Genomic DNA, 13,532 nt, shown 5'->3' with positions numbered 1-13,532 from the left:
CAATGTCTTTAAGGCACGGTTTTCCTCCTCTGAGACACGGGGAGAGAAAAGAATCCTCCGACCTCACAAGGTGGGTGTACGCACACCATGAGGTGGAGGCCACATAACAGTACGAGCGCTGAGAGCGCCCCTTTGCTGGGTTCCTGCGGGGGGTTAACTATTAATCCTTCTCATCTTCTAGTGTCCAAAGTTCAGTGCTGGGAACAAGGTCACCACCTCTGGCGGAGGCCTCCCTTCCCCCCAACTCCCAGTGGAGAGCTGGCTGAGGCTTGAGAGCTGGAAGCACCTGCCAATGGCTACATCCAGCCTTCCAAGTCCAGAGGGAAGGGCAAGACGAAAGGCCCGGAAGAGGGCCCAGGGGCTCCAGAGCTGTGAGAGGTGCACACAGAGACACAGGCTAGAGACCCCACACACAGCTTTATTGATACCCCAGGCCAATACCGGGAGGGCCCCCAAGTTGGGCTGGGGGAGGGGCGGGGCAACATGGCAGGACCTGAAGCTGAGCCCCAGTGGCTCATCACTCCACAAACAACCCAAGACTGACAGCCCCGTGCTCCTGCCACAGGCCTTGCAGCTCCCCCACCCCAGCCTCAGCCACTGCTCCCAGAGGGGCAGGAGATGCTTCCATTGCCATCTGGAGTTCCAGGCAGGGGCTGGCCCATCCGGTCCACACACCAGCAGGGACCTCGGCGCTGTCCCTGGGAGGAGCGGCACTAGAGAGAGAAGAGGCACACAGGTCAGGGAGCAAGGCTTCCAGCAGGGCGGCTGCTGGGCCTGACTCGGGAACACCTGGGAGGTGCCCCCTGCTGGCCCACTGAGTTGAGCCCCTTCTGCTAGGCAGGTGCACAGGAGTGCTCAAAACGCCACTCCCAAACTGTCAGCACCAGCGTTACCAGGGGCTGTGCTGGCAAATGTGAGTTTGCAGGCTCAAAGCACATCCAAGTCCCCCTAAGAGCCGCAGAGCTGAGCCACCGAGCTGGGCCACGCCCTAGGGACTTCACAGCCTCTGCTGTAATGCCTGGCTTATGTTTGTGCGGGTCCCCAAGGTGGGAGATCCGTAAAGGCAGAGGCAGGGGCTACTTTGTCAGTCCCCGGCCCTCCCTCCCTGGTGGGAATCTTGTGTTGGCTCACCTGCCGCCGGCGGTAGAAGCCTCGGTGGTCACAATTAGGCACGTAGAGGGGCTGAGTCCCGCGGAAAATCTCTGTCTGGAGTTGCTGCAGCACCGTGTCCAGGTGTCGGCGGCAGGGGCCCTGCGGGGGGGGGGGGGGAGGCGGGCAGGCAGGTGGACAGTGGGTCAGAGCAGTCCTGGCCCAGCCTCACAGCACGGCTGGACTCCCAGGAGTGATGCTGGACGCTTCTCTAAGCCCAGAGCCGGGAGGGGGGAAGGGAGGGGGACGCTGTCACATGGAAGTCTCCAGGGGTCCCCCAGTCTTGCTGCTCCCCCCCTCCATCCCCAGCCCCAAACGTACCATCTCGGTGTCTTGGGCGCCTCCAGAATTGGTCCCTGGATGGCGCTGTTGGTCTCTGCGGTTCATATCCTGCTTGGGCTTACTCTCTTTGGGATGTTCCTCTACAGCCACGGGAGGAAGGAGAGAAGAGAGCCCAGGTCAGAGAAGAGCTTGCCCACCTCCACCGGCTCACATGGGAGGAGAAGGCTTAGCAGCAGGAGCAAAAGCGAGGGGGCTAGAACCTGCCTCCCCCTTCCCCTTGGCCTGGATCTGGTCTCTCTGCCTGGCAAACAGTCACATTACCATTTCTGCCAATATTCCCCCAGAGTGATTCTAAGGCTTTCACTAACGGGGGCCGGTGCTGTGGCTTAGCAGGTAAAGCTGCCACTTGCACTGCCAGCATCCCATATGGGGGTCAGTTCAAGTCCTGGCTGCTCCACTTCCCATCCAGCTCTCTGCTATGGCCTGGGAAAGCAGTGGAAGATGGCCCAAGTCCTTGGGCCCCTGCACGCCTGTGGGAGACCCAGAAGAAGCTCCTGGCTCCTGGCTTCAGATCAGCACAGCTACAGCCTTTGGCGGCCATTTGGGGAGAGAACCAGCAGATGGAAGACCTCTCTCTCTCTTTCTGCCTCTCTGTACCTCTGCCTTTCAAATAAATAAATGTAAAAACAAAAACAAAAAAACCTTTCACTGAGGCAAGAAGATGATTATTCCACCCATAGCCAGAAGGGGGTGCCCCAAGTCAGGGAGATGGGGCAGAGAAGCAAATGGCATAGAAGGGGTCATCAGGGACCCAAGTGGAATGTGTGGCCCGGCTCTGAACTCCGTGACTCAACCCACCCCTCCCAGTGCTGAGACGTGGTTCCTTTTGGGGACCTCTCCCTGCTGGGCCCCTGTGGCTCAGCCCTGCTCCACCCCAGGGGTCCCAGGAGCATTTGTTTGCCAGGATGAGCTGAGCATGGGTTGCAAAGGTGCAGGGGGTGAGGCGGCTCCTGGCTCCTGGCTCCTGGCCCCTGGAGAAAGCTTCTAGGGGTGCTGGGGTGAGCTGAGCACTGGGGAGGAGTGAGGGAAAAGTTGGAGCCAGGAAAAGGCAGGGAGGGGAGTGGGCGCTGCTTAGAACTTGCCCCAGTCGTAAAATGAAAGATCGTATCTCCTGAAGGGACTCTGGCTCCCTCTCCAAGCCAGAGGCAAACTCCCATCTGCCCACAGCTTGCAACCCAGGAGCCGTTTCCCCAGAGACCCCCATCTGATACTTCTTGCTCGGGGTACCCCTCCCTCTGAGGACCATGCCCCCCCACCCCACCCCGTGCCCTCCACTGATCAGCCTTCTCCCGCCCGACCCAACCATGCCTTCCGGGAGGCCCCTAGACGCCTGGTCTCAAGCATTTGGGAGGGAAAGAAACTCCCAAGTGAATTTCCCATCCCTTGCCATGGAAGAAACCCGAGGAACTCTGCTGCTTCTGGGCGGGGGTGGGAGGTGGTTTGCATTTCCTGCCATTCCCACCTCCCTGCTGCCCCCACCTTTGAGGTGCTGACTCACTCCTGTCCCAGCTCCCAAAGAGCCCACCTTCTATTCTTTTGGGGGCAGGTGGGCAGGCGGATGGGAGCAGTTTTAAGTCATAACCCTGATCCGACAGACTCACTCTTTCCCTATCTCTTTGTCCATCTCCCAGGCCCTCCAGGGCTGCCTCCCTGTCTCTAGTCCGGTTTATTGCAACTCTGGACCGGGCATCTTCCGTTTTAGACCTCAAGTTCCTGTGCTTCCAACAGTGGCATTAAAAGAGGAGTCACCGTCACCGTGTGCAGAATGTAGGAGTCTGCGGATCGCGTCCCTCCTACTTGGGCATCTTGGGATGGGGGAGCTAGGCCAGCAGGGGTGCAGGGGACGACCCTGAAACCCTACATGCCCCAAGGAAAAATAGGAGGAGCAAAAACAAAACCCAAAAAACTCCAAACGTTGCGAGCCCAGATATCTCCCAGCTCTTCCCCGGGTTCCCTGGCCACACCCAGGCTTCCAGCGGCTCCCCACGCTTGCCCCGTCCTCTCCCCGAAATGTGTAGGACCGGAGTGGAGGAGGCGACCCCCGGCTGGGACCGCACTTCCCCAGGACCCCCGCGGGGGCGGGGCGGGGGCGGGGCGCGCACTCACCCGAGGGCGCGCGGGCTTCGCGGCAGCTGCCCCGGCCCAGCAGCAGCGCCCGCAGAGGCGCCTCGTCGTCCTTGGGCGGCAGGCACTGCAGTCCGGGGGCGCAGTAAGGAGTGTAGACCCCGCAGTGCTGCCCCTCTTTCCTGAGACAGCCTCGGGCTTCCGTACAGCGCTCCGCAGGCGGGGCCCCATCCTCCTCCACGCAGCCCTCCGGACAAGCCGCCTGCGCCCCCTGCCCGCAACCCCGGCACCTCGCCAAGGCCCCTCCTGGGCGGGCGGCGAGCTGTAGAGTTAGCAACAGCAGCAGCGGCAGCAGCCCGGGGGCGGTCATGGTCAGGATTTTTGCCCCGTCCACTCCTCCCAGAGCGGTCGCAAAGCGGCTGCTGGCCGCTGCCACCCCTCCGCCTTAAGTAGCCGCCGGCCGGGGGCCGGGCCCTTTAAGAGCCAGGTGAAGGAGGGGGGAGGCAGAGGCATTCCCTAAACTGGGAGGGACCCGAGAGGCTCCCCCCGACCTGGGTCCTCCTCTCCGCCCCCCCCCCCCCAGTTTCCGTTTACTTCCCGAATTGCTCTGATTTTTCTTGCTCTGTTCCTGGGAACCTCGCCCAGAATTTGGGAGCTGAACAGCTGGCAGGAGGGGCTGGAGGGCGGAGAGGGTGGGAGAAGGGGAGGCCGGGTGTGGGATGAGGGCAGAGCCTGAAGTCGAATTAGCGAGCCGGTAGGCAGATGCGGGCGTGATGCGGGGCGAGGGGAGCACGAGAGGGTGCGGCAGATGCGGGGCGCAAGGAGAGACGGATGCGGTGGGCGGTGGGGTTTTGGGATAGCCCGCTGTGGATGCCAGATAGCAGGCTGGGGCTTGCGGAGGAAGTGGGGGGGGGGGTGAAGGCAGCCGGGACACCCTGGGGTAAGGTGATCGGAGTTGTAGGGGGAGAAGAGGTGACCCAGGCAGGGTAGGGATAGCGTGGGGGGAGGAATCCACCTGGCACAGGCTGTGGAAACCCGGAGCAGTGGGCTGGGTAAAGTGGGGTCTGGTAGCGTGGGAGGGGGCTGCAGTGCAAAGGTGAGGCTTGGCCAATACCTGGGAGAGGGGAAGGGGGGAGTTGTGGGGGGCAAAAGCTAGAGGAACTGACATTCCTGATGTTCCTGGGGTCTGCCTGCCCCTCTGTTCCTCTTCTTTCCCAGAGACTTCTCCCCCCCACCCCGCCCCTGCAGCCATTTCTGGGGTCTGTCCTGCTGTGCTGTGTGGGGCCAGAGGGGGCTCCGCAGAGGCACGGAACTGGGCACTTCTGCCTGATGTCACCCCTTGCTGCCCAAGGCAGGGCCGCCCCGGTCCCCAGCTCTAGCAGCTCCGTGCATTGCTACAGGGAGGCAAACGGACATTTCTTTTGCATACCGCCCCCCCCACCCCGCCCGCCCACACCCGCCAGCTATGGCCAGTTATGTAACGGCCATCTCATTCTTTCCTAAAACAAGGGCTTGGGGTAGTGACTAAGTTTAACTTCTGGGCCCCCGAGCAGTGTTTCTCTGTCACCCAGAGATACTGGCTCAGTTCAGACAGACAGGAAAAGGAGGTGGCAGCTGACCCCAGGGTGGGGAGCTTGGTGCTGTTCCTCAAAGCTTGGTTCCCTGTCAGCGGAGCCCAATCAAAATGATGAGGACAAGGTTTGAGGGTAAGGGAAAGGAGAAGGTGCACTCTGTGGACAGATGAGGGGGCAGCAGGCGTCCACCTCAAGAACTAGCCCCTGCTGCTGAATGAGGGTGGTCTGGGGCTTTTTTTCCCCCTCAGATTTCTTTATTTGAAAGTCGCAGTTACAGAGAGAGAGAAAGAGAGTGAGAGAGATCCTCCATTCGTTGGTTCACGCAGATGCCCGCAAAGGTCATGGCTGGGCCAGGCTGAGGCCAGGAGCCAGGAGCTCCCTCGCACGCGGGTGGCAGGGGTCCAAGCACGTGGGCCATCTTCGCTGCTTCTCTCAGGCGGTTAGCAGGGAGCTGCATGGGAAGGGGAGCGGCCAGCACAAGAACTGGGGCTGTGCCCACTCTACCACGATGCTGGCCCCAGCCTTGAGGCTATTAGGGAGGCTTCAAGTGATGTGGGAGAACTAGGAGGGACGATTAGACAGGGAGAGGTAAGCTGGAAGTTCTGCCAGCCCTGCACTGTATCTCTGTCTACCCCTTCTCTGTCAAGGCCCACTTTCCATCAGACACCTGTTTCTTACCTGGGACCAGGAAGGAGAGACACCATGATGGCCACGTGGAAGTTAGGTGTGCCTGGCTCCCTGCTCCGGGCATGTGGGTGTGGCTACTGATAGCCTGCTGGGGCTTCCTATTTCCTATGACCCTGCTCTGGCTCCCTCCCAGCAGGAGTCCCCTTTGAGATCAGGATGAACTTTGAATGCTGGTTGCCTAGCTCCAACACTGAAATCTGATATTGCTCTGGTTAAGAAACTCCAATCATGAGCCAAATATCTCCTGGGGCTCACAGGGAGCCTTAGGCTTGGTGATGAGCCCTAGGCGTGGTGGCAGAACCCCCCCCCCGAAAGTAATCAGGGTGCTGGGGCAGTTGTATCTCAGACATGGGAGGAGACCTCAGGTCCGGGGGCTGAGGTGGAGACCTACAGGGGGTACAGAAAGAAGACCTCGGGTCACCAGATCTCACCTAATGCTGGGGTTCAGCAGGAGTGCCTGAATGTGCTTCGTCTCCTCAGGCTACAGAGAGACTTTCTGCACCCATTCCCTGGACCCTTTTTTTCTTTCTTCTTCTTCTTTTTTTTTTTTTTTTTTTTTTTTGACAGGCAAAGTGGACAGTGAGAGAGACAGAGAGAAAGGTCTTCCTTTTCCGTTGGTTCACCCCCCAATGGCCGCTGCGGGCGGCACACTGCGCTGATCTGAAGCCAGGAGCCAGGTGCTTCTCCTGGTCTCCCATGCGAATGCAGGGCCCAAGTACTTGGACCATCTTCCACTGCCTTCCCGGGCCACAGCAGAGATGTGGACTGGAAGAGGAGCAACCTGGACAGAATCCAGCGCCCTGAACAGGACTAGAACCCGGGTGCCGGTGCCGCAGGCGGAGGATTAGCCTATTGAGCCATGGTGCCAGCATTTTTTTTTGAAAGATTTATTTTATTTATTTGAAAGACAGAGTTACAGAGAGAGGTAGAGACAGAGAGAGAGGTCTTCCATCCGTTGGTTCACCCCCAGATGGCCACAACGGCCTGAGCTGCACCGATCCGAAACCAGGAGCCAGGAGCTTCTTCCAGGTCTCCCATGCAGGTGCAGGGGCCCAAGGACTTGGGCCATCTTCCACTGCTATCCCAGGCCACAGCAGAGAGCTGGATTGGAAGAGGAGCAGCCGAGACTAGAACCGGCGCCCATATGGGATGCCAGTGCTTCAGGCCAGGGCGTTGACCTGCTGCGCCACAGCACCGGCTCCCCCTGGACTCTTAATAATTGGGAAACTGTGTTTTTAAAAGATTTATTTATTTATTTGAAAGTCAAAGTTACACACAGAGAGAAGGAGAGGCAGAAAGAGAGAGAGGTCTTCCATCCGTTAGTTCACTCCCCAATTGGCTGCAACAGCCAGAGCTGAGCTGATCTGAAGCCAGGAGCCAGGAGCTTCTCCAGGTCTCCCATGCATGTGCAGAGGCCCAAGGACTTGGACCATCTTCCACTGCTTTCCCAGTAGAGCTGGATCAGAAGTGCAGCAGCTGAGACTCAAACTGTCGCCCATATGGGATGCTGGCACTGCAGGCAGTGGCTTTACCCACTATGCCACAGTGCTGGCCCCTTTGGAAAATCTTAAAACTAGATGGTTATAACTAAGAATCTTGCTGTCCTTTGCAACACTGTCTGGCCAAAATAAAAACTGGAGAATGCAGAAACCTGGTTGTTCAATGGGCCTTTCAACTTGAATACTTTCTCACAACTCAGTGTCTGCAGGAGGCAGCAGAAAGGGTCAGGGATTTCTTACGTACAGCCTTTAAGGTGCTGTATCAACACTTCACTCACAAAAGGAGCTGCAGGCTCTGTCTTGGCCCTGCTGTCTTGAAGACAAGGGAGCAGCAGATAGATACAGTGGATGAGCCACTACTGGGTGGTCCTGTACCACCCCAAGCTCGGCATGTCCCGATACTGGGAGTGTCTCCAGGGGGTACCAGATCCTCCCCTGCACTCTTAGAATGTGATTCTTCTGTCCCTCCAATTATCCCATGACACTCACCCTTTAAACCTCCGGTCCCCCTGGAGGACAGCCCAATTGGAGTCACAGTGGGGGCCCCCTAGTGGCCAAATGTGAGCATGCTCTGTTCTCTGAGAGGCATGGTAACCGAGATATTGAGCCAAAGTACATGTCCCTTTCTCCACACCTTAATTAAGTCATTGTAAGCAAAAGCTAGGGAGGTTTATCAGAGGATCCTGCCAAATTCTCTGGGAAGTTTCAGGCCCTAATTCTGATCTTTGACCTGACCCGGGCCGGCCTCCACATTGTTATATACTTGTTGAATGGCACATCTGGGCTAAAACTGGACTGATTCAGTGCTGATTCTCTGGTGGTTCAGCAGCCTGAGCACTGTAGGGGCTTCAGCAGTTCTCACAGCTGCACTCGACTGGCATTCTCAGAGGGGTCAGCCCTGCATGGTGGCACAGATGAGCAAATACAAGGTGAAACCCACAAACGGCGGTTACATCGGGGAGGTGGCACAGGATAAGGATGAGAACGCAAGACTGAATTTGTTATTAGGGAGTTTCAGAAACGGACCCCGGGCTCCCACAAGCCAGATGGTAGCGATGGTATCCTGCTCCGGTGTAAAGGCCCATGGGAAAATGTTTCAGATGCGGGAACCTGGGATGCTGGTGCAAGCAGCATCCTACCCAAAGGACCCAGCTGGTCCATGCCTGCAGTGAAACAGAGACGGTCATTGGAAACGGGACCGTGCTCAGCTCTGAAGGGAGGAGACTCCCAGTTCTCTCGTGGCTTTGTTTGAAGACTGTTGGGACTTGGGGACCCAGGGAGCTCCCACAACCCAAATGAGCATCTCGTGCCGGGAGCCCTGGGTGATGACGGACACTATAGGTGATTAATAGGGGGGCCACTTACTCAGGAGTGAACTCCTGTGGAGGAGATCTGTCCTCAAAGGGTTGTGCTGTCATGGGAGTTGATGGTAGGACTTGTTCTCAGAAACTTCCTTTGCCTTCCGTCTGTCAATAGAAGTTGTTCTTGTCTCCCACCCCTTTTTTTCCTGAATGCCCAACTCCTTTGCTTGGCAGGGGTTTGCTGTGATCCCTGGGTGCTTCTCTCAGGTTAATGTCTCTCAAGCCTACGTTGTTTGTTGTGATGTTAGCACCACGACAAGCCCCAGCCTGGATGGCCTTCCTGCTGAAATAAAAAAATCGTGTCGATCTTCAAGTCTGGGCTCAGGGATTATCTGTACAGGCCACAAATGCTGACCCCATCACAGTCCTCTTAAGGGACAAGACAACATTTCCTCACTGACATCAGTACCCTCCTGAAAGCCAGAAGCTAGGTGGGGACTCTGACCCTTGATTGATAAATTTCTCTATCATGGAGTCCCAGGTCCATGTCAGTCTCCCTGAAATGCCCCCAGTCTAACTGTTTTAAAGCCAAATGAGAAATCCAGAATGTCAGGCAGGCGCTGTGACACAGTGGGTAAAGCCACCGCCTGCAGTGCTGGTACCTCATATGACTACTGGTTCAAGTACCGGCTGTTCCTTGATCCAGCTCTCTGCTATGGCCTGGGAAAGCAGTGGAAGATGGTCCAACTCCTTGGGCCCCTACCCCTGCGTGGGAGACCTGGAAGAAGCTCCTGGCTCCTGGCTTCAGATCAGCTCAGCTCTGGCCGTTGCGGCCATTTGGGGAGTGAATCAGCGAATGGAAGATTTCTCTTTCTCTCTCTGCCTCTGCCTCTCTGTAACTCTGCCTTTCACATAAAATAAGTAAATCTTTTTAAAAAATAAATATAGAACGTTTCAGGACCTCAGGGCTATTAATGAGGCAGTTATTCTACTTCACCCTACTCTGCCAAATCCTTACACCATATTAACAATATACCTGAGGGCACTACATGATACACCATCCTAGACCTAAAGGCTGCCACCCTCTGCATCTGTTAAGCCCGTAATCCCAGTACCAGTTTGCCTTTGAATGGACTGATGCATCCTCAAATGGAATCCATCAGTATCCTTGGACAGCCCTTCCTCAGGCTTGCATGGAGAGTCCTCATATGTTTGGCAGTGCTCTTGCAAAGGAATTCAGAGCACTGCAATTAAAGACTGGGGCCATTATATAATGTGTGGTGATATTCTCATTCTCAGTCCCTCCAAGGAAGCCTCAGATGGAAATTCCATCTAGGTCTTAAACTTTTTAGAGAAACAGGAGCCAAAGTTTTCCCCACCAGAGCTCAGATTTCTAAACACGAGGTAACCTTCCTGGGACATGTTGTGATCCAAAGAACGTGTGCTCCTTAAGTGAAAAGAGACCATATTACGTATGGGGCCACCACAGACAAAGGAACAGCTATGGACAAGCCTGGGAGTGGCAGATTTTTGTAGGATTTGGATTCCACGATGTGGGTTAATAGCCAAACCGTTATATGAGGCTTTAAAAGGTCCTGGCACAGACCCGCTTAATTGGATAGGAGAACAACAGGAGGCTTTCCAAAGGATTAAAGAGATATTAACAGAGGCTCTGATACTAGGAATCCCTAATTTAGACAGACCATTTACTCTGATTGTAGCAGAGAAACAGGGAGGAGCTCTGGGTCTGCTCACTAAGAAACCGAGTTCACTTTTATGATTACTGGCCTACTTTTCTAACATTTTTTTTTTTTTATTTGAAAGGCAGAGTTATAGAGCCAGAGCCAGAGACAGTAAGGGATTTTCTATCCACTAGTTCACTCCTCAAATGGCTGCAACAGCTGGGGCTGGGCCAGGCCAAATCCAGGAGCCTAGAACTCCATCTGGTCTCCCATGTAGGTAGCAGGGTCCCAAAAGCTTGGGCCAACTTCTGATTTTCCAGGTGCATTATCAGGGAGCTGGATAGGAAGTAGAGCAGCTGAGACCTGAGTTGGTGCCCATATGGGGTGCTGGCGTCACAGGCAGCAGCTTAACTCACTGCAAGTGGCCCATTTTTCTAAGCAACTAGATTTAAGCAAGCTGACTTTAGGCCAACCCACGAAGTTCAAACTCCACACCAGATGCCAGGTGCTCTAGAGGTTAAAGGACACCAGTGACTAATAGGAGATGACTTACTGAGTTTCAGGCTCTTTCTTTTTGAAGTCCTCAATCCAGCTGCTCTCCTGACATTTGAAGTTACTTAAAAGTTTAGCTCACAGGGCTGGCACTGTGGTGCAGTGGGTGAAACCACCAGCTGCAGGGCCGGCATCCTGTGCTAGCCTTGGGCATTGGTTCGAGTCCTGGCTCCTCCACTTCTGATCCAGCTCCCTGCTAATGCACCTGGGAAGGCAGATGGCCCCTGCACTCGTATGGGAGACTCAGTTGAAGCTCCTGGCTCCTGACTTCAGATCAGCCCAGCTCTGGCCATTGCAGCCATTTGGGGAGTGAACTGGCAGATGGAAATGCTCTCGCTCTCTCACTCTCTCTCTCTCCCTCTCTCTCTCTCTCTCTCTCTCTCTGTGGGTGTGGCTGTCTACCACTTCCTCTCTGAAACTCTGCCTTTCAAATAATTAAGTAAATCTTAAAAAAATTAGCTCACTTTTATATAGAGACCACAGGACAAGTCTGTGCCAGCAGGCCTCATCTATGAGCTGAATCTCTGGAGAACGCAGGTGTTGAATGGCTCACTGACTACAACTGCAGTAGGTTCATGAGGGAAGGAGTTAGAAGGCAGGATGTGCCCCACTCGATCTTACTCAGATGATGGCAGCTCAGGCATCGCCGTCTAACACTTCCACTCGAAAGGCTGAACTTATGGCATTAACCAGATGCTTACATCAGGAAAAGGCTAAAATTCCTATTTACACAGACCCCACATATGCTTTCCTTGTGTTACAGGCACACACACCAATTTGGAAAGAAGGAGGCCCACTGACTGCAAAGGACTCCCCCATTAACCACGGGGAAGAGATTTCAGCTCTCCTCCATGGAATTCTGGAGCCCCGGAAGTGACTGTTGCCCACTGCAGGAGACAAAATACCCGTACAGCCACACAGCCAAGGGATATGCTAACAGGACAGCAGAGAAGGCTGCTGCTCAGAGGTTTTGGACGCCTCTAAGATCTCAGCCTATAAAGACAACTAGAGATTCCCCCCTGTGCAATGCCGAAAGATCATAAGGTCATCCTCCCAGCGACAAATGATTAAGGAAACACATAACCCACCTTGGAAGATTAACTCTAATGCAGGCAGTTTCGCAGGTGTTTGGAGGGGAAGGACTACATAATTTTTTTTTTTTTTTTTTTTTTTTTTTTGGACAGGCAGAGTGGATAGTGAGAGAGAGAGACAGAGAGAAAGGTCTTCCTTTGCTGTTGGTTCACCCTCCAATGGCCGCCGCGGCCGGCGCACTGAGGCCGGCGCATCACGCCTATCTGAAGGCAGGAGCCAGGTGTTTCTCCTGGTCTCCCATGGGGTGCAGGGCCCAAGGACTTGGGCCATCCTCCACTGCACTCCCTGGCCACAGCAGAGAGCTGGCCTGGAAGAGGGGCAACCGGGACAGAATCCGGTGCCCTGGACTACATAATGTTACAAGGGAAGTAACTCAGTCCTGGGTGCTTTGTTTACAAAATAATCCTAGAGAGTAGACCACCCGCCTTACTCAGTCCCATCCAAAGGAGAGGAAACGGAAGACTTTACTAACACGCTCACGGCAATGGGCACGGATATCTATTAGTCTTTACTGATACTTCCATGGGATGGCTAGAGGCTTTCCCCACTGGAACAGAAAAGGCACAAGAAGTGTCTAAAACCCTGCTACAGGAAATCATTCCTCACCGTGGCCTCCCAAAGTCACTCTGAGGTGACAACAGACCCCCATCACTTGTCACTTCCGTGCTTCTTGGAGACCCTTGGGTCGTCTCAAAAAGGCTAACCATAGCCTGACAAGGACTGCAGCTAAGCTTTGCCGAGAGACCCCAGTGTCACGGCTGAAGTTATGGCCATTGCCCTCTGCAGTGAGGATGGCACCCGTGGCTACTCTAAGGCTTAGCCCTCTTGAAGTGTTATATGGAAGACACTGTCTCACCACTGAAATCCTCTTGATTCAGACTCAAGGTCAGGTAAAGTGTATTTTCAATCTAGGCCTGGCTCAAGAGTCTCTAATAGAATATGGTGAAAAATCCTCCCAGTGCGGGATTTCAAAAGTTGCTAACAGCTGATCTCCCCATGAGATCTAGTTTTGTTAACAACTTGGAAGGTGGGGCCGGCGCTGTGGTGTAGCAGATAAAGCTGCCGCCTGCAGTGCTGGCATCCCATATGGGCGCCGGTTCGAGACCCAGCTGCTCCACTTCCGATCCAGCTCTCTGCTATGGCCTGGGAAAGCAGTAGAGGATGGGCCGAGAGCTTGGGCCCCTGGTACCCAAGTGGGAGACCAGGAAGAAGCTCCTGGCTCCTGCCTGGTCTAGCCTTTGCCATTGCGGCCATTTGGAGAGTGAACCAGTGGATAGAAGAGTGATCTCTCTCTCTCTCTCTCTCTCTCTCTGTAGCTCTGCCTTTCAAATAAATTTTTAAAAAGTCTAAATCAATCAATCAGTCAATCAATCAAGGTTTTTCATTAAAGCCAGCAAAGAAACAAAAACAACGCTCAACACATCTAAATCCAAACTCATGCTCTCGACCCACAAACCATTCCTCAGTCGTCCTGGGTTTGGCAGAGCTCTCATCACTCCCCAAATCTCCCACTTACCCCCCACTTTTTCCTCTTTGCTCATGAAGTGACTCAGTCCTGTTGGGTAACCCCTCCTAGTGGCTCCCCAAGTG

General features: G+C 54.9%; 1 protein-coding gene and 2 long non-coding RNA genes across 4 annotated transcripts in view; 1 reads left to right on the top strand and 2 right to left on the bottom strand.

Annotated features, from left to right (window-relative positions):
* Positions 1-398: 398 nt before the first annotated feature.
* On the bottom strand, positions 399-4,010 carry IGFBP6 (insulin like growth factor binding protein 6). The gene is made up of 4 exons (XM_002711012.6): positions 3,598-4,010; positions 1,471-1,571; positions 1,132-1,251; positions 399-713 (listed from the first exon to the last, which is right to left on the bottom strand). Exons 1-4 carry the CDS (start codon positions 3,923-3,925, stop codon positions 591-593), a joined length of 672 nt encoding a protein of 223 aa, XP_002711058.1. The 5' UTR covers positions 3,926-4,010; the 3' UTR covers positions 399-590.
* Positions 4,011-4,249: 239 nt separating this feature from the next.
* Positions 4,250-13,532, top strand: part of LOC149123474 (uncharacterized) — an 11,326-nt gene continuing 2,043 nt past the window's right edge. The window contains exon 1 of the long non-coding RNA XR_016216761.1: positions 4,250-4,309. This is a non-coding gene — a long non-coding RNA (uncharacterized LOC149123474). The remainder of the gene's footprint in view (positions 4,310-13,532) is intronic.
* The window catches only part of LOC108176645 (uncharacterized), a 10,847-nt gene continuing 6,078 nt past the window's right edge, over positions 8,764-13,532 (bottom strand). For both annotated transcript variants that reach the window (XR_016216759.1, XR_016216758.1), the window contains exons 3-4: positions 8,944-8,959; positions 8,764-8,900 (exon numbers count right to left, since the gene is read on the bottom strand). This is a non-coding gene — a long non-coding RNA (uncharacterized LOC108176645). The remainder of the gene's footprint in view (positions 8,901-8,943; positions 8,960-13,532) is intronic.

The sequence above is a fragment of the Oryctolagus cuniculus genome, chromosome 11 (assembly GCF_051225735.1).
Source record: "Oryctolagus cuniculus isolate XC-2025 breed Fujian yellow rabbit chromosome 11, ASM5122573v1, whole genome shotgun sequence".
NCBI classification, from domain to species: Eukaryota; Metazoa; Chordata; class Mammalia; order Lagomorpha; family Leporidae; genus Oryctolagus; species Oryctolagus cuniculus.
Note: the sequence above shows the minus strand (reverse complement) of the source record. Positions and strands in the feature narration are given on the sequence as shown.